The sequence below is a fragment of the Danio rerio genome, chromosome 21 (assembly GCF_052040795.2).
Source record: "Danio rerio strain M-AB ecotype USA chromosome 21, GRCz13ab, whole genome shotgun sequence".
Lineage (NCBI taxonomy): Eukaryota > Metazoa > Chordata > Actinopteri > Cypriniformes > Danionidae > Danio > Danio rerio.
Genome location: NC_141041.1, coordinates 46,807,756 through 46,827,500, shown reverse-complemented (window position 1 = coordinate 46,827,500; position 19,745 = coordinate 46,807,756). Strand labels below are relative to the sequence as shown.

Genomic DNA, 19,745 nt, shown 5'->3' with positions numbered 1-19,745 from the left:
CTATTTTTAAAATCTCAGCATACGTCCGCTCACAATCAAATTATTTTCACCCCCCAAAATATGTATTGTGATAAAAGAAATAAAAAGTAAATATTTAATGTACAGCGTCATATAATAAAAGTCTTCATTTTTATTATGCAAAATATGAAATCGCATCTGAAACGTGAGATTCCTCTACCGCCGTAATCTCAAGCTGCTCTGAATTTATTCTTAAATAAATAATAATAACTCATTAAAGGCCTTTTAAAAGTGACTTTCTTCTTAACGCTGAAGTGTGTGTCGCTCAAATATCCTTTTGATCAAAGAAGGGAGAACTATTTTCAATCCTAAACTAAACCTAAAGAGTTTTGTAAAGCTATTTTTCTTTATTTACCTTTCGTAGCATATAGTAAAGAATCTATATTCCGTCCATTATGTGTTGTAACTTCTTTCCCCCCTCCTTTTTGTGTACATAGAAGTGAATTTTTAGATTTATTTTAAAAGTAGAGTATATACAGTATATATTAAATATGTAAAGTAAGTTCTATATTGTATGTAAGAAAGCAAAAGCACTTTGTCTAGACAAAAATACACAAAAAAATACAAAAAGAAGTAAAAAAAAAAAAAAAAAGGCTTTCCCCTCCCATTTGCTGCTAAACCGACCTCGTTTGAATGCTGCGGTGCGTACTTGACTTTTGCCATCTTGACCAGGGCAGTGTGACAGAGAGGTCTTTGAGAGGACAGACGTTTGCGTGAATCTCGTTGAGTTGTTCGAACTCTGACGTCACAATCTTCATTTGCCTTCAGTAGACGTTTCCTATGGAAAAATACAAATTCTGCTTTGGATTTTTCTTCAGGTCGATGTACAGTGTTGACACATTCTCTCTGGCCAGAGATAGGTATTGTCGTCATTGATTTTTTTAAAGTAATTTTTTACTTGCTGGGTGGGCGGGGATCTGAGGTATTCAAGAAAGTAGCTCAGAAAAAAAATTACAAAGTAATATATATATGAATATCAACGTACTGTAAGGCAGTTCCATTTGCCATGGGGAATCAATTTGGACTTTGTTTTATAATTTCTCTTTAGGAACCCATCCAGACAAAGACTGGCCTTGCTTGTGCCATGAAAAGCTTTTTCCGAGAGGCATTAGCAAACAAAATGATTGTCCTGTAAAATAAGCTTGATATAGAGATGGAAATGCGTGTTGTCCTTCTGTCCTGCTGTATGGAGCGCGTTTAGTAGTTCTCGTCGCAAAAGCTCTGGCATTCAACATGATGTTGTGAGCTGTGCAGTTTAGTGTTTTAACCAGGGGACTCTGTGGCATTCAAAAAGTTAAGGAAAAGGTTGCTACTTAAAGCCAGTATTTTATCGTTCTTTGTTTTCTTTCGTTTATTTTGTTTGCGCGTCACGTTATTTTTTTAATATAAAGGACGATATTTAAACGTATATATATTTACACGCGCGCACTTTTTGTATGTGTGCGTTTGTTTTTGCTTTGTAGCTTGATTTTAACGTTAACATTCATAATGGGCTGTGACAAAACGAATCAAACGAAAATTGCGATAAAAATACTATATATATATATATATATATATATATATATATATATATATATATATATATGCATTAAATACGTTTAAGAAATACAGAAAAAGTTTATATGAATCTATTTATACAGCATTTAACGCAAGTTATAGTCTGACATTTAGCGTTTTATTTACTTTTTTGGCTTTTTTTTTGTTTTTTAAAGGGAACTAATGTAGCTTTCTGTTTCATTCGCGTGGGCTTTTGGTTTGCTTTCATTTGATCGTTTCGTGCAATTTTATTTGGAACCACCCATGTTTATCCTGATGAAAAGAGTAAGCTATTAATCCATTCGTTTGATCGATTGATTTTTTTTTGTGTGTCTGCATATTGTTGATGATGATTCAAGAATTTTGGAACGTAACGCTGCTAAATCATGTTGTAAAATTGTGTAAAGAATCGAGGATCATTCCCTGTTACATTCAAGCTACGAGCAATGGGTTTTATATTGTGCGCAATTATTTATCGCGAGATACGCCACTATCGCAGTTCGATCTCGATGGAAAGCTCACTTTGAATTCTTCTAAAATGGCTACAGTATATACTCAAGAGCATTCAAACAAGCATTTACACCTTTCCTTTTCGACGGTTAATGTAAATAGATATACGTGTTTGTTCTAAACAAATTGGTGCACTATGCAGGTTTTGCTCTGTAGAAAGACAGGATGTTGCTTTAGTTTACAGCACTTGTGTTTTTATTTTTGAAACAATTATTATTTTGATTTCTGGGTATTGTAAAAGTGGATATCGATGGTAAACAACATGGTGACTAAGCTGAGAAATAAGCATTTCACGGAAGGCGGCCTGTCTTATTGTTGCTAAATAAACATGCTCTTTCCAATATATTTAACCAATTGAATGTTGTACTTTTGTTTTTTTTTATTTTCGTTTTCATTTCGTTTAACGGACCTTGTTGATTCGTTTTACCATTCTGTGCATTTTGTTACTCTGTATCTTGTGTGTATGTTTCGACTCGAGTGTTCGAGTCAAACCAACTTCACGCTTGCGTAATAGTGAACATGCATTCCTACATATCACGACTTGTAAAATGTTCCATTCGCAAATCTGTACCGATCCCTTTAGAGCTACTGTTTGAGGTCATGGATATGTTTGCATATACACGGCATGACTATCGTGCATGCTAACCTTGCTAAATTGATATTCTTGGAGTTTTTGTGACAGACATTGGCAGAAGAACAGTCTTTATTCGAACCAATGAGCACAAGAAACTTTGATGTAAATCACGTCCATCACACTCCAGCGTTCTGTATTACGAGCTGAAAAGACCCACGTTGCACTTGGTTTTACAGAATTTCCCATGTTCTTTTTGAAATGATGCCTGCAAAATCAGGTGCCTTATTCAGACATGAAAACCCAAACTTGATCTATTGACATTTTTTACCGAAACGAGATTTTACGCCCATTATGCCAAGAATTAATCACCAGTTTCCTCTGAGATTTTCGTTCCTTTTCGTTTGTTTGTGTTTTTTTTTCTTCTGCTGTGTCGAGCAGAAAGCTTGCTTCAGATGAGAACTGTTGCTGCTTTGCCCTCATTCAGTTTTCATTGAAAGATGAATGTAGTCTTCCTTCAGTGGAGTCCAATATGATTAAACGTTAAGACTCTGTCCCATGCGTTTTGGTTGAGAGACTATCCAAAGAGTGCTGCAATCATAGACTCATTTTTGAAATGTTTATATCATCCATTATATATATATATAGACAAAAATATATAAAAAACCATGTGAGGTATCTTCTGTTTAGATCGATGTGCAAATTTGAATCGTCTCTGCCTTTGTTTTGACCTTGTACTGATTTGGTAGAAGCAGGTTAATTGATTCATTTATACGTGACACATTGTAACTTTTATACGTGTGAGTAGTGGCGGATTCTTCAGAAGCCCTCGGAGCGGAAGAAACTTTGCAAAGACAATGTCAAACCTTGTGAATATTGTGTCCCCTCACAAACGCTCAAGATTATTGTGCCTCCCGATTCTTCTGGTTCTACTGTTCCTCGGATCGCCGGCTATGACCTGGAGCAGAGTCACTCACCAACGAACAGAAATGGCCTTTAGCAGTTGTTCTCCAATGAACAGAATCAAGGTTTTCCACAAACACGAAAAAAACGACACAAACAAAGGTGCGCATTGCTCGGCCTAGATCGACCTGTCTTGGCGGACTTCGGTCGTGGAGGGTGGGAGATCCCGATGGAGCCTCCAAACCGCCCGCAGGCGTTGTGCTTTCCTTGCACTCAGTCACTCCCTCAGAGAAAAGTTGAGTCTTCTTTTGGTGGTCTCTGCTGCATGGCTCCCTTCCTGGCAATGGGGCAAAGAAGCTCTTCGTTTTAATGGGTTCAAAAAAACTTGGACATTGGGTAGGAGTCCTGTCTCGCCACCCATGGTGCTGAATTTCAAAATGTGTACTTGAACACCCTCAGAGCTATGACTTGGCAGGTGCTGTCAGGTCGGTGAACTCTTCCTCCTCCCCGATCTCACGCTAGAAGCCGTTTCGAAATAAACGTTGCTCTTACGACATCTGCTCAAGCCACCGCGACACCTGTGCCAAGACCTGACCCCGCATACAGGGTGCTCACGTTGGACTTGGATCGTGGTCAGAAGGGCAAAGGGCCATGTTAATGTAGCGGTGATAGCTGATTTTGATTGTCTGTTTGCTTGCTTGTTTACTTTTTTGTTTTCTGTTGAGCAAGGCATGGAGAGCTAGTAGGGTCACTTCAGGTGCTTTTCCACTGTATGGTATGGGGCGGTCCAGTTTGCTAGGGCTCACTTTTGTGTAATTTTCCACTTCGTTGTCTACCTAGTACCTGGTATTTCTTTCAGTACCACCTTGGGAGAGGTTCCAAGTAAGCCAAACCATTACCAAAATGTTATGAGTATCAAGTTTGGTAACTTTCAGTACCTAAATATTATAAACACATCCATTTCCTACTAATATTTGAGCACTGTTAAGTGCATTCTTAAACCCTTCTGAGTGGCCACAGTTGGTAGAGGATATATGAACACTGGAGCGTTTCAAAGTGACGTAGATCTGTCTATGAAAAGGGTGTCCAAAGTTGGTCCTGCTGACTTTAGCTCCAGCTTGCTTCAACACACCTGCCTGGAAGTTTCTAGTATACCTAGTACAAGCTTGATTAGCTGGTTCAGGTGTTTGATTAGGGTTGTAGCTAAATTCTCCAGGACACCGGCCCTTCAGGGCCGAGTGTGGACACCCTTGGTCTATGAGCTCATATCTGAGCGATCTGCTGATGAATCGACTGATCTACATGGCTTTGAAATGCTTCAGTGTCTGTGTGTCTGTGTTTGCGCTTGGTGAACAGCCTTAAAGAATAGAGAACAGATGACCTTCATGGCCAATCACAGGCTGCGTCCAAAATCGCCTACTACGCAAGTGGGACTACATTTGAATTTGAATTTACTACACGATCGTTCTATATAGTATGAATGTTAGTAGTATGTGAGCTTGCCAGTTGTCCTGATCATGTGACCTACCTGCATCAGTTGCGTCGCTTCACACCCATTCATGTATTCTCCCGCATTGCAACATGGTATAACATAGCATCCATCGGATGCATACTTCAGAATCTTGCCGAATGTCATAGGTCACCTAGGTACTTCTTGCCTACTGTTTTTCGATTACTATGAATTCTGACATATTACTCTGCTCGCATATTGTTTTGATCATACTGTATAGTATGGAAGTATGCGATTTTGGATGCAGCCACTGTCATTTCTCTTGAGCACATGAACACAAGAGCCGATCAGTGGTATTTAAGCACTTGCTCAAATGTTAGCAGGAAACAGACATTTTTAAAATTCCAGTACCGTTTTTGGTACCAAATTCGATACTTTTGACAACCCTGCTGATCAAAGTGAAATGTCACGATATCACCCTCTGGATTTGCGTCTTCAGGTGGGATGGACAAACTTTGTCTTGGAGGGCTAGTGTCCTGCAGAGTTTAGCTCCAACCCTAATCAAACACACCTGCCTATATCTAGTGATATCGAAGACACTGATCAGCATGTTCAGGTGTATTTGATCATTGTTGGAGCTAAAAACCTCCAAGACCTAGACTGTGTCCGAAACTGCATACTTCCATACTATATAGTACGCTAAAATCAGTATGCGAGCCGAGTAGTATGTTCGAATTCCTAAAATTCGAAAATCAGTATGCGAGAAGTACCCGGATGACTTACTACTTCCGGCGAGATTCTGGAGTGCGCATCCCATGCATCCCATAATGCCCCACGAGAGAATTCATGAATGGAAGTAAAGCGACGCTACTGTCGCAGGTAGGTGACCATGACAAAATGGCAGATGTAGTACGTCCGAATTCGATGAATACTTTTCACATTCTTCCTTTATAGAACATACTTTTCTAATGGCCGAGTAGTACGTTTACATTCAAATGCAGTACCTACCGAGTAGTAGGCGGTTTCAGACGCAGCCCTAGTTTGCCCATCCCTGATGCTTCCATTTTGAAGGTTGGTTTGTGTCCCTCGTTTGTTTATTTTGCATTTACGATGATGTCATGTCATTAGAAGTGGTCAACAATAGCGATAATCCCACTCACTGTACAAGGTACTAAATTGCAGTGGAAATGCAAGCCGAGCCTTGATGAACCTGACCGTACTGCGCAGTGGAAAAGCGACTTTGGACTGTTGGACCCAGATCTCTTGCACTGACGTGCACCGGACACACTCGAATCACTACTCTAAAACAAACTTTACCAAAAAAAGGTCGACGATAAACCTTCGCACCTGTCCGATTGCATCTTTTTTTCTACGCGATTACGCTGCAGTGATTTACATTCCCTTCTAACCTTTGCCAAATTTGCATTGAATCACAAAATTGACCTTCAACATTGGAAGCAGGTTTGCGAATACTTAACCAGGGCCACCAATAGCTTTTCGATTCCTTTTTGTCTTTAGTTTTGAAAATCCATACAACATTCAATTTACGATTGACACAACGTGTCAGTTATATAAAAATAAAGATAAAAAAAAACCTAATAAACAATACGTGAACTTGTGCTTCTAATGTTGTATGGTATTCTACTTGATAATTTAGCATGGGATCCTTAAGTAGCTAGTAATGTGTGTGTGTAAAATCCCCAAGTGTAAAACCTCCCCTTTTTTTTTAAATTTTTTTGCAATTTTGTTGTAGTCACAGTAGGAAGGCTGTATTTCATTGCTAAGTGCTCTGTCATAGATCTCTTGGTGATATTCTTAAGCAAATCTCTGCAGAAGTGTATCCTACTGAAACTAACAGTTACTTGATCCTATTAGCGACGTCTATATTTGTAGTTCACATATATGCCTGTTCAAATACAATATCTTGGCAGTTGTTCTATTTATGTTTCAGTGTTGTGCTGGGTTTTTGACATACTTTGGACATTTTATTTCTTTTTTTTGTGTGTGTGTTTTTTTTTTATGTTTCTTTTCCATTGGCACAACTAGTTGGAGAACAGCTTGGTTTATTGAGCCTTGTTAGTGTACAGATGTGAAGTAGGCTTAAAAGCAGTTGTGATTGACCTTCAAAATGTGTCTGTGTTATTGTGCCTCTTCTTTATTGGATTTCTTTTCATTTTTTATTTTTTTTTTTTGTATTATCCTTAATTATGTCACTGCATTGTATCAGCCCGGAGTTGGTACCACAATTCTGCTTGTAACCATGATAGTCTAATTATTATTGATTTTACTATCAGAAATAAACATTAGAACTGCAGCATTTCATCTGTCTTGTGTTTTTTATCACCTTAATAACTGTTTTCGCTTGACTTTCACTTGAGACTCGACTGCTTTATTCTGTTCCTCCTTTCTCTTCCTCCTATTATTTCTCTCTTTCTCGCTCTGTTTTTGGACGCCTTTGACTTCTGGCAGCAAATCAGCAAATTTCTCAGTCAAAATGAAACCAGAAACTTTCCCTTATTATTCTCTGAACAGCTGTGGTGTTGTGCTTTCCTTTTTTTACAGTTGTTTGCATGTAAGAACTTATTATAAATAGTGCAATTCTAGTTTCCTGATAGAGCAAATAATAAAGATAGACTCGCTTGTTTATTAGGTAAACCTTACTGGAACCGGGTTGGACCTGCTTTCGCATTTAGAACCACCTTAATCCTTTGTGGCATAGATGCATCAAGATACTGGAAATATTCCTCAGGGATTTTGGTTCATATTGACATGATAGCATCACACAGTTGCTGCACACGAACACACCACCACCACCAGCCTGAACCGATGCTACAATGCAGGATGGATCCATGCTTTCATGCTGTTGATGCCCAATTCTGACCCTACCATCCAAATGTTGCAGCAGAAATTGAGACTCATCAGACCAGGCAACATATTTCCAGTCTTCTATTGTCCAATTTTGGTGAAAATGTGCCAATTGTTGCCTCAGTTTGCTGTTCTTAGCTGACAGCAGTGGCGCTCTCTGTGGTCTTCAGCTGCTGTAGCCCATCCGTCTCAAGGTTGGACATGTTGTGCGTTCAGAGACGCTCTTCTACAGACCTCGGTTGTAACGAGTGGTTATTTGAGTTACTGTTGCCTCTCTATCAGCTGGAACCAGTCTGGCCATTCTCCTCTGATCTCTGGCATCAACAAGGCATTTGCGCCCACAGAACTGCCGCTCACTGGATTTTTTCTCTTTTTTTTTTTGGACCATCTCTTTAAACCCTAGAGATGGTTGTGCGTGAAGATCCCCGTAGATTAGCAGTTTCTGAAACACTCAGACCAGCCCGTCTGGCACCAACAACCATGCCACATTCAAAGTCACTTAAATCACCTTTCTTCCCCATTCTGATGCTCGGTTTGAACTGCAGCAGATCGTCTTGACCATGTCTACATGCCTAAATGCACTGAGGTGCTGTCATACTTATTAGAAATTTGCATTAACGAGCAGTTGGACAGGTGTACCTAATAAAGTGGCCAGTGGGTGTACATTACAGCTGAGTAAATTTATTTTTTATTGTGTGTTTTAATATATCTTTTAGTTAATGTACAGATTTTATTTGAGGAAAGGTAAAAAAAAAAAATCTTAATTTTATAATAATCATACATTTTTATCTTGCTTTACACCACTTTAACATTAAGGTAAAGTTGGGTTTATATTCGCACATTCGTTCATTTAACTGTCTCTATATTGTTTACCACCCTAATTTGAATATTCGGTCAGAATTAGCATGCAAGTATGACTTTAAAACAACATTAGCACTATCTAACTGACTGTAAACATGGTTGTACTTTGATAATCATTGACTGCTAATGTGATTTCCCTATTTAAAATTTGGACAGAATACTTTCTCAAATCATATTATTAAGGAGAATGTCTGAATATCCGAATATAAAGCCAACTTTACTTCTATCTCTTCAATGATGTTACAGCCCTTTTATATATCAATAAGCTAATCAGCCATTTTCATAACAAAGATTTGGTGACATTAAAAGACTTGGAGTGTATCAAAAGATCAGGAAGACTTACTGAGGTAACAACTTACTTTCAGTGACAACTTGTGACATACTCCCATTATTGTTTACTATGGTACTTTGAATATTCGCTCTAAAATCACATGTAAGAATGACTTGAAAACAACATTAGCACTATTTATTTGACCGTGAATGATGTTGTGGCTGCTAGGATTTAGCATATCTGCTAAGATATGATTTCACTATTTAGAATTTACGAAGAATACTTTTCTGAAAATATATTATTAGGAAGAAAGTCTTAATGTGTGAATATAAAACAAACTTTGCCTCAGTTACAGCCCTGCTGAAAAATCTAGCTTAAACCAGCCTAGGCTGGTTGACTGGTTTTAGCTGGTTGACCAGCCTGGTTTTAGAGGGGTTTTGGCCATTTCCAGGCTGGTTTTCAGCCATTTTCAGCCTGGTCTTAGCTGGACAGGCTGAAAAATGACCAGCTTAAACCAGCTTGACCAGCCTGGTTTAAGCTGGACATAGCTGGTTTTGGCTGGGCTCCTAGCTTGGCCAGGCTGGTCAAGCTGGTCTTAGCTTGTCATCTCCCAGCCTGACCAGCTAAGACCAGGCTGAAAATGGCTGGAAACCAGCCTGGAAATGGCCCAAACCCCTCTAAAACCAGCCAACCAGCCAAGGCTAGTTTAAGCTTTTTTTTTCTTTTTTTTTTATAGAGTGTATGACTTATTATTTTAGACATTTGTATGCAAAATTTATTTGACGAAAATTATATAAATCATTGAAGTAAACATGTTTAGCCTCGTGAGCTTTCTATATTTCTATGCTACAACAAAATAAGACAAAAAAAATTGTACCCAGATCAGTTTTGATAGCGCATCTAAAAAGGCGCTACTATAGCATTTGGACCTTCTGACGTACCGTATAACAACAAACATGGCGTCTTCCTCTGATGTACATGTCCGAATATGTGGCCAAGAGATTATCAAATACGACCTGGAAATCAAAGCTATAATTCAGGTGGACGACATTCTTGAAATTAACATTAATAATGGCATTACTGATATATACATTGACAGATAGTAAGACAAATATTTGGCCGTATTCGCTGGTGTGTGTGTAACTGTCAACACGAAACCCAAATGTCAATTCGTCTTTATAAATGTGTGTTTTTTGGGTCGTGTCAGGATATAAGAGAGTGCTGTGGGCCACAGGCGGTGCTGATGGAGCTCAATTCAACAGTCAAGGAGAAGTTCAGTCTCTTAAGACAGAGAATTCAGGTACATTTTGATTTCACAACACACGAATGGAGAAGAATCTAGAATCTACGTGTTGTTTTTATCTCTATTGGTTTTCTGTAAATAAAGTAAAAATTAAAACAAATAGAAATAATGATTTTCTTGTAAATGATGTGTAATTGATGTATAATAAATAAAAATGGATCATTTTAATATTTAATAATGCGTTTGCTTAAGGAAGTCTTGCTAATTTCTGTTATTATCGTGCTAATTTCATTGAGGTTAAGGCGGTCTTATATTCACACATTCAGACATTTCCCCTCAGAAAAGTATTGTTTGCAAATTCTAAATAGTGAAATCATATTAGCAGCCACGACTATCAAAGTACAACATTGTTCACAGTCAATTAAATAGTGCTAATATTGTTTTCAAGTCATACTTACATGATGGGATATCAGACGGAATACTCAAATGGTACCATGGTAAACAGGGAGAGTTTCATTGGTCGTCACTGATCAAATGTGCGAACATAAAACCAACTTTACCTCAATGCTAATTTTTATAATAATGCTAGTGTGATTACAGCTAGATTATATCAAGTTTTGTAGAGATTTTAATCATTTTTATTAAACAATACATCATAAGCTAAAATGATGATGTATCTAATAGGCATGGAACGCTAACTGTTTTCAAGGCATACAGTGGTTTGGAAAAGTCAAGGTTTTAAAACTACCAAGACTTTCTGCTATACAGTTTCTACAATTTATGTAAGATTTTTGTTTTATGACAGCAGTATCTCTAGCAGAAAAAATATCCAAGGATGCCGTTCTTAATTGGAAAGAAATCTGCGATTCATCTGAATTATTTAGCCTGACATGTTTACTGTTTTTAAAATATTTAACATTTTTCTCAGAATAAAATAGATTGTGTTTAAAGGGGAAAAAAGTTTTCGTTTCTTATTCAGACAAAAAAAAAAAAATTTGTCAGTTTATTCATGACAATCTGCTTTTGTATAATGTTATTATTATTAGCATTATTGTTTATTATATGCATATCTATATTTGTTTTATTAAAAAACAAGCTTAGATTTGCCCACTTGTCAGGTTTTAGAGCAGGGGTCTCAAACTCAATTTACCTGGGGGCCGCAGGAGGCAAAGTCTGGGTGAGGCTGGGCCGCATAAGGTATTTCACAAAAAAAAGTCCTCAAATGTCATTATTAACAGTTTTAATTATTTCTTCTGAACATGAAGTGTCCTGAACATTAATAGAACATTGAGTGAAGATTATGAACAGTTCTTCTGAACATGGCATCTTTTGCCTACTTCTTGCTGCCAGAGACTTGACAGCGCTTCTTCTCACAAATCTGAACCACATTTAGCTTTAGAGCGGAAGCAGTTGAGACCCTCAGTATGGCTTGAAGATGATCATTATTAAGTCTAGACCTGTACTTTGACTTATTGAAGTCCTAGGGAAAAAAGTGGGGGAACTCACTCAAAACTTCCATTCCCTCACCTAAAAAAAAAGGCGTATATATGTATAAATAAAACACCCCCACCCCACTCCAGTCACATCAGTCTGTACCAGTCTGTATCTACCTATAATATCAATATGTATAAGATGCAGGGCAGGCACGTGCACACATAGGGCTCAACCTGTGCAGAGCACATGCCCTTTTTAGTCTTGCATAGAAAGTGCCCTTCCAAAATGATCAAAAGTGCCCCCGCGACGCGACACACCCTCGGTCCCGCCCTTCAGTAGGCGCGCGATAACACCGCTCTTGAGTACGCGCGCAACAACACAGCTGATCAGAACGCGCGCGACAATGCGCATTGAGTGACAAGCGCGCTGTGTACGGATAGAATCAGTGGAGCGGGGAGCGCTCTCTCTCCCCGCTCCGCTGATTCTGTCAGTGTACAGCGGTCGGCGCGGGCCACAAAATATTGCACTGAGGGCCGCAAATGGCCGGCGGGCCGCGAGTTTGAGACCTCTGTTTTAGAGCACAGGGGCGCAGCATGTGTATTTGGAAAAACTTTATGACCACACTTCGGTATTGTTCTTCATTTATTTGTTTGCTGGAAATTAGAACTGAGTTTAGAAATAGTTTTGAAACGAATCTTTGCGCTTAACAAACGAAATTAATTAGGCTAACGGATGTCTGTGCATACAACACGTTTGATGAAACGATGAAAGTGAAGAATGAGGAGGCTCATTCTTTATCCCCTCGCTGCAGATGCTCTGTTTAACTTGCTAGTGAAGCGTTCAGTTTTTACCCTTACACCGTCCACCATGTAAATAGCAAATGCACTGTGGCGCGACACAACTAACTCTTAAAGGGAGTGGAAGATGAGAGATCAGTGCCAGTGGCTATCCTGAAAGCAAGCATTAATGACTTGAACTTCGACCAACAAAGAGAGATAAAGAGAGGTCTTTTATTTTTAAATAAACATATAGACATACTTCCCAAGATACCAGAAATTAATTCTAAACAAAATGAGCTACTCTTTCTTCCTTACTATTCCCACAAAAATGCCAGAAACAAATTAGAGTTTCATTTTGTCTGAACTTTAGATAAACAAAAAAGCGTTTCCCTGTTACTTTATTCATCCGTGTTTTCAGGGTTAACCTTGTATTCGAAAAGTCTGCATTTTCTTTTGATAGGACATGGAGCAGATGGCGAAAGAACAAGATAGAGAGACTGATAAACAAGCTCTGTTGAGCGAAACCGAAGGCCATCGGAAGCAGATGTTAAGGTTAGAGAGAAACAGTTGTTTATTGTCTTGTTTTTTTTTTCCTGATTACATGCTGAATGTCAGATGTAATGCTTTAATTATACAATATCATCACTAATCTCCTTTCTCAGTAACCAGATGGCATGGAGGAAAGCAAACCTGGCCTGCAAACTGGCCATTGATAACCTGGAGAAGGACGAACTGCTTCAAGGAGGAGATGCGGTGAGGCAGAGGTCAGTCATACTGCTGTCAGGGGCACATTTCAGCCAATCACAATTGACATTTCATTTTGTAAAAAAAAAAAAATAAATATATATATATACATATATATATATATATATATAAATATATATATATATATATATATATATATATATATATATATATATATATATATATATATATATATATAAAAAAATAACTAATTAATCGCACCTTTTTTAAAAAATTATCGCGATTAATCGCATTTAAAATACTGAAACTTGTAATTTTGGCTATTTAAATGTAAAATTAATGTAAACGCAAGACAAAAACTATTTAAATTCAAAATATAATTGTTATTAGAATTTTTGTTTAACTTGTAACACAGATTTTTTTTTCATGTAAACAACATACCCACAATAAACCATCAAGATCCTGGCTTAACAGCCATATTTATTACAGAAATTAAAATACAGTCATATTAATGCCATTTCAATTTCAAAACAATCAATGCCAATAAAAAAAACATTGATTTCCATGTTGGATTCTAAGTGGACTGCAAAAAAATGCCATAATACAGGAACTGCAGATATGGAAAATGAAAAATTATAATTATAAACTATAGAATACAAACTGTTGCACTCATTGTATAGTTTTATTGCTGTGAGTTGAGAACATTAATTATAAAGTTGAAACAATTTTGCTTAATCCTCCTTTACATTCATCCAGTTGCTAAGACTAGGAGTATCCCGCAAATCCACAGAGACTCCTGGATGCTCGCAAATGAATGATAATCTCTCGCAAACCGGTCCTTAAATACATTGCACACCCCTCTCCCCTGCATCCCTCCTAGCTCTTCAGGTATGTTGCGCGCAACTCACCCCCACCGTCCTTCAGGTGCGTCTCGCGCGCACACGCCCCTACTCAGATACGTCGCTCACTCCACTCCTGACACCCCTCAACGGGCCTGACACAGACACACACACAGACACACACACACAACGCGCTGGAGCGACTCCCTTCAGATTCAACACGCATGATCGCGTTCAAATTTGCTTAAACTAAGCGTTCTAAAGTATTTCTTTATTTCACAAGGATTCTGACACAACAACACGAAGCATACGCTTTCGTTGCGCTTAATGAGGAAACACACTAAAGTGGAGGGCTCATGCTGAAAAGCAGAGTAATGCCCTGTCTTTGACAGCTCGCGACTTCACCAGAGACTTTCTGAGTACATGTACATGAGACACCAATACTCCGATTTTAATATGATTAAGATTATACTCTTATTAAAAGTCTACCGTGTTGCCTAAGCAGTGATTTTATTACCTTAAAGGAACACCGAGTCACGAAATGCGGAGGATTTTCTTTCTGTTCACCATACGGTACCAACTTACAACAGAAGTCGAAAGTTAAAAATGAAACACCCGAAATTGCATGAAACTCTGGATAACCTGGTGATGCGACTAATTGTTTTATACTGAAACTTGCCTTCAAAAAGTGCTTCCTTGGTCTTATACACATTTCTTGCATGTTGAACACACGTCCACCACAACAGGAAGTAAAAAAAACCTGCAACTGCGTTAATTTTTTTAAGATGTTAATTATTTAAAATTAATCGCATGCGTTAATGCACTAATTATGACAGCGCTAATATATATATATATATATATATATATATATATATATATATATATATATATATATATATATTTAAATTTTACACAATATACACAACATCAACAGTTTTATATTCACACAACATCTAATTTGACCGACACCACAAATATTTTGCTGTTGTTCTGGGTAATGTTAGAAACGGTGGCCATTGACTTCCATAATATTGCTTCATTTGTGTTCAACAAAAGGAAGAAGCTCAAACAGGTTTAGATCAAGTGAAGTGCTTTTTTTTTTAACTTCTTAGCACCGTTAGCTTTACTCTTTTAGTCATTTTGAATAAATTGGTTGTGTTGTTTTGTGTTCAGGAAGGCCACTAAAGAGAGTTTGGTGCAGACATCCAGTGACATCACTGAGAGCCTGATGAGCATTAGCCGAATGATGTCGCAGCAGGTGCAGCAGAGCGATGAGACCATCGGAACTCTGGGTAACAAAAATAGCTCAGTTTACCAATGCTTCTGTTTATAAATGACAACACAAACCTGTTTCTGGAGAATTTTTTAACTTACCTAAAGCCCTGCTCATGCTGTGAGATTTCAGCCACGATTCTGTCATCTGAGACCAATTATGAAATCCTAAAAGATTCCTGAAAGCCCAGGGTAAAATCGGTGATCTTTGATCGTTGGTTTGTCATGTACACAGACAGCCGCTTGGTGCCCGTTGTGATCAGATTTTCCCGCCGATGAAGTTCTGGCAGTGTCAGAAGATTTCAGACACTTTCCTGCAGTGTGACATAAGCGTCAATCCAAGATTCAATAGGAGCTCCGAATTTGATGACGCATTCATGCGACAATTCAACCGTGGAGAAATGTCAGTTTTTTAGGGGTTCGGGGTGAGGGGTCTGAATTACACTCAGGGCCGAAGCAAGCTAAACTGGCGCTCAGAAAGTGACCGGTTCGCAGATGAAAGTGAGGACCGGGAGGGAGGAGGTGGGTGTCACGGATGAAAGTGAAGACCGGGGGGTTCACGGATGCCGCCCTCACTATTCTGCCGCCCAGGTCGCCTCTATGGACTCGCCGGCCCTGATAACACTGTTGAGAACTGGGCACGGTGTACTATGGTGTTAGTAACTACTATGAAGCATGTCTCTGGTGGCCGCTGCGCTCAGATCCTATACCAATGTTGTCAGCCCGGGGGTTTCACAGACCATACCAAATTGCCTGGAGGGGGGAGGGGGGGGCATATCAATCAGCTGGTTTGTCTATAAGCTGACATATAAGTGATCCGCTGATGAATCACAGCTTTAAAAGCTCCAGTGTCCCTGTATCTGTGGTTAAACTGAGTAAACAGTGATGAGTTCAGTGAACTAATGACCCTGATGAACACAATGGCCAATCAGCACAGTTTAAGAACGCGCTTAAATGTTAGCGGGAAATTTACGTTTTTAAAATTTCAGTATCGATTAGTACCGAATTCCGGTATCGTGACCACACTACTTGAGGGAGAGTAAATAATGAGTACATTTTAATTTTGGGGTGAACTACCCCTTTAACAGGAATCGCATGAATATACATGAATAAAATAATAATATAAACATGTACACATTTGAACTGCAACCGCCATTCCATCCTTAACTTTTAACCTTATTGTGGACATTGTGTGACTTTTTTCATTTATTTATTTTTCCAGTTACATCCTCAAGGACTGTACAAGAGACAAATGAAGAGTTTAAGGCCATGACGGGGACCATTCACTTGGGCCGGAAACTTATCCTGAAATATAACCGCCGCGAGCTGACGGACAAACTGCTGATCTTTTTAGCCATCGCGCTGTTTTTGGCGACGGTGCTCTACATCCTGAAAAAAAGACTCTTCCCTTTCATTTAAAGCAACTTTACACTGCTGGACTAATACCAATCTGTGATTGTTACCTCTCAAATTAGCCTCACGATTCTTAAAGGGATAGTTCACCCAAAATGTACAACTTACGTACTATTTACTCACCCTTAAGTTAATCCAGTAACTTGGAAAATGTTTTCAAGAAAGCTAAAAACCTGTAACCATTGACTTCCATAGTAGGAAAAACAAATTTTATGGAAGTCAGTGGTTACAGGTTTCCAACATTTTTAAAAATATTTTCCATTGTGTTCAACAGAAGAAAGAAACTACATTTGAAACAAGTAAAGAGTTACATAATGTCAGAATTGACATTTTTGGGTGAACTATCTCATGAATGGAACGTTCCACTTTTTTACAACTCCCATAGAATTAAACAGTTGAGTTCAGTCGATCTTTGTGTCTGGCTTTAACACTTTTAGCTTAGCTTAGCATAAATCATTGATTCGGATTAGACCATTTTCCCATTTTTTAATCCATTCAGCCAATCTCTGAGTCTGGGGTAAACATTTTTAGCTTAGCTAAGCTTAGCTTAGCATAAATCATTGAACCGGATTAGACCATTTTACCATTTTTGAATCCATTCAGCCAATCTCTGAATCTGGCGGGAACACCTTTAGCTTAGCTTAGCATAGCATAAATTATTGAACCGGATTAGACCATTTTTAAATCCATTCAGCCAGTCTCTTGAGTCTAGCAGGAACACTTTTAGCTTAGCTTAGCATAAATCATTGAATCGGATTAGACCATTTTCCCATTTTTGAATCCATTCAGCCAATCTCTGAGTCTAGCAGGAATAGTTTTAGCTTAGCTTAGCACAAATTGTTGAACCGAATTAGACCATTTTCCCATTTTTGAATTCATTAAGCCAGTCTCTGAATCTGGCGGGAACACCTTTAGCTTAGCTTTGCATAGCATAAATTATTGAACCGGATTAGACCATTTTTGAATCCATTCAGCCAGTCTCTTGAGTCTAGCAGGAACGCTTAGCTTAGTTTAGCATAAATTATTGAATCCGGTTAGACCATTTTCCCATTTTTGAATCCATTCAGCCAATCACTGACTCTAGGAAGGGTTGCTGCTAGAGCGGATACGTTTGCGGCCGGAAGTTAACGCAAATTATTTTTGTTATTTATTAAATTTCTCATTTGTTGTATTTTATTAACGTTTACCCTCACCCCAACCCTAAACCCAACCCTCACAGTACTGTAAAAATATTAATTATTGTTATACAGTGTCATAAAAAAAATGCTGCTTTATTAATGTGCATATCGCACTTCCGGCCGGCCGCATATCCGATCTAGACTTTACCTCTGGGGAGAGCACTTTTAGCTTAGCTTAGCATAAATCATTAAAATGGATTAGACCATTTCCCCATTTTTGAATCCATTCAGCCAATCTCTCACTCTGGCGAGAACACTTTTCGCTTAGCTTAGCATAAATCAGTGTTTTGATCATTTTTCAATTTAAAGCTTGACTCTTCTGTAGTATAATCGTGTACCCAAACTGACGAAAGTTGCTATTTTCTAGGTGGATATGGCTAAGAACTATACTGCATGGTTCCCTATTTATTATACAAGAATTAGAGTATATAGTTCCTAGCCATATCAGCCTAGAAAATAGCAACTTTTCATTTTCCGTCAGTCTTGGTACATGATGTAACTACAAAAAAGTCAAGCTTTAAATAGAAAAATTACTGAAACACTTTTTTTCCAAAATTTTGAGCGAGATGCTAAGGGTCTAATCTGATTCGATGATTTATGCTAAGCTAAGCTAAAAGTGCTCTTCTTTGTTATCGGCTGAATGCGTTCAAAAATGGTCAAACTCAGCTTGACATATGAGATATCAGCTCCTGCTTGACCATTCCGATGGTGTTCACGGAAGCCTTTTACTGTCCTGTCCACCTCAGGAACGCTATCTTCGGCATCATTGTGTGGGGACTTTTTCTCAGTAGTTTCGTCGGCTTTATGCTCGTCGTTCTTAAGCTTTGGTCGATGCTCCATTATTTCTTGGTGTTCAACAATGCCAGGTAACAGTTTTCCACTATTTGGAGAGGATTTCAGTGCTTATTTCAAGTATTATTAAATGATTTCTCAGGATCTCGATTGTTTATGTCCGCTCAACATTAGGTGACTCCAAAAAATGAGCCTATTTCCAAAAAAAAAAAAAAAGTGGAGTGTTTCTGTAAATCCAGTAATTCTTCAAAAAGTTGGCACTCAAGTGACGACAGAAGCTTCACAACTCTCTCTGGGGACTCAAAATACTGAACTACTATTATCAAATCACAGGAAGAAATAAATGCACTTTGCTATCTTATGCATTTTGCTATATTAGTCTTACTAATTGTTGTTTTTGTGCATATTTAGTAATATTTTATAATTAATACAGGTGTTTGCATAAGATGAAATGTTTAAATTTGGATTTTCCTAAACTCTGATGTCTTGTGCCTTATGTATTGTATAATAACACCGAATAATAGAGTTCCTGAATGTAACTTATTAAAATAAATTGGAAATGAAGATCGGGGAAAGTGCTTATTTCATATCAGTATGACTCTAATCTGTAGTCATTTTCTGTAATTACAGTAAACTCCGGATTTAATCTTCAGATTTCTATATGAATGATTATTCACTGATTCTGACTGGTCTCTTCAGTATGGCTGTGCAGTGTTGCTGTTGCTTGTTCATTGGTGGAATGAACCACCAGAGGGTGATGTATCCCTTTTTTCCCATCTCCTTATTTTTGTTATGCTCTGATGTGTACCTTCATTTGCAGACTGTTTGAATCTGATTAGTTTTAGTCTCTTATCAGGTTACATGTTTTTTTTTTAATTGCTTAAAGCCTGGGTGTCAAACCAGTTCATGGAGGGCCGCAGCTCTGCACAGTTTAGCTTTAATCTTAATTAAACACAACTAATTGAGCCTTACAGGTAAGTGTGTTAAGGCAGGGTTGGAACTAAACTGTGCAGAGCTGCGGCCCTCCAGGAACTGGATTTGACACCTGTGCGTTAAAGAGATAGATCATCTAAAAATGAACATTTCCTCATCACCCACACTCAAT

At 38.2% G+C, this 19,745-nt stretch overlaps 1 protein-coding gene across 4 annotated transcripts; it reads left to right on the top strand.

Moving 5' to 3' along the window:
* Positions 1–9,929: 9,929 nt before the first annotated feature.
* Positions 9,930–19,204, top strand: bnip1b (BCL2 interacting protein 1b). 4 transcript variants are annotated; one of them, XR_015520768.1, is made up of 7 exons: positions 9,930–10,025; positions 10,193–10,285; positions 12,902–12,993; positions 13,104–13,205; positions 15,159–15,277; positions 16,480–16,822; positions 16,894–19,204. XR_015520768.1 is itself a non-coding variant. In XM_087301963.1 (6 exons), exons 1-6 carry the CDS (start codon positions 9,942–9,944, stop codon positions 16,674–16,676), a joined length of 687 nt encoding a protein of 228 aa, XP_087158089.1. In that variant the 5' UTR covers positions 9,930–9,941; the 3' UTR covers positions 16,677–19,204. The 4 variants fall into 4 exon arrangements, 1 of the variants encoding a protein (XP_087158089.1); XR_015520767.1 differs by having other exon boundaries at positions 16,480–16,834; positions 16,992–19,204; XR_015520769.1 differs by having other exon boundaries at positions 16,480–17,106; positions 18,454–19,204.
* The last annotated feature ends 541 nt before the right edge of the window (positions 19,205–19,745 follow it).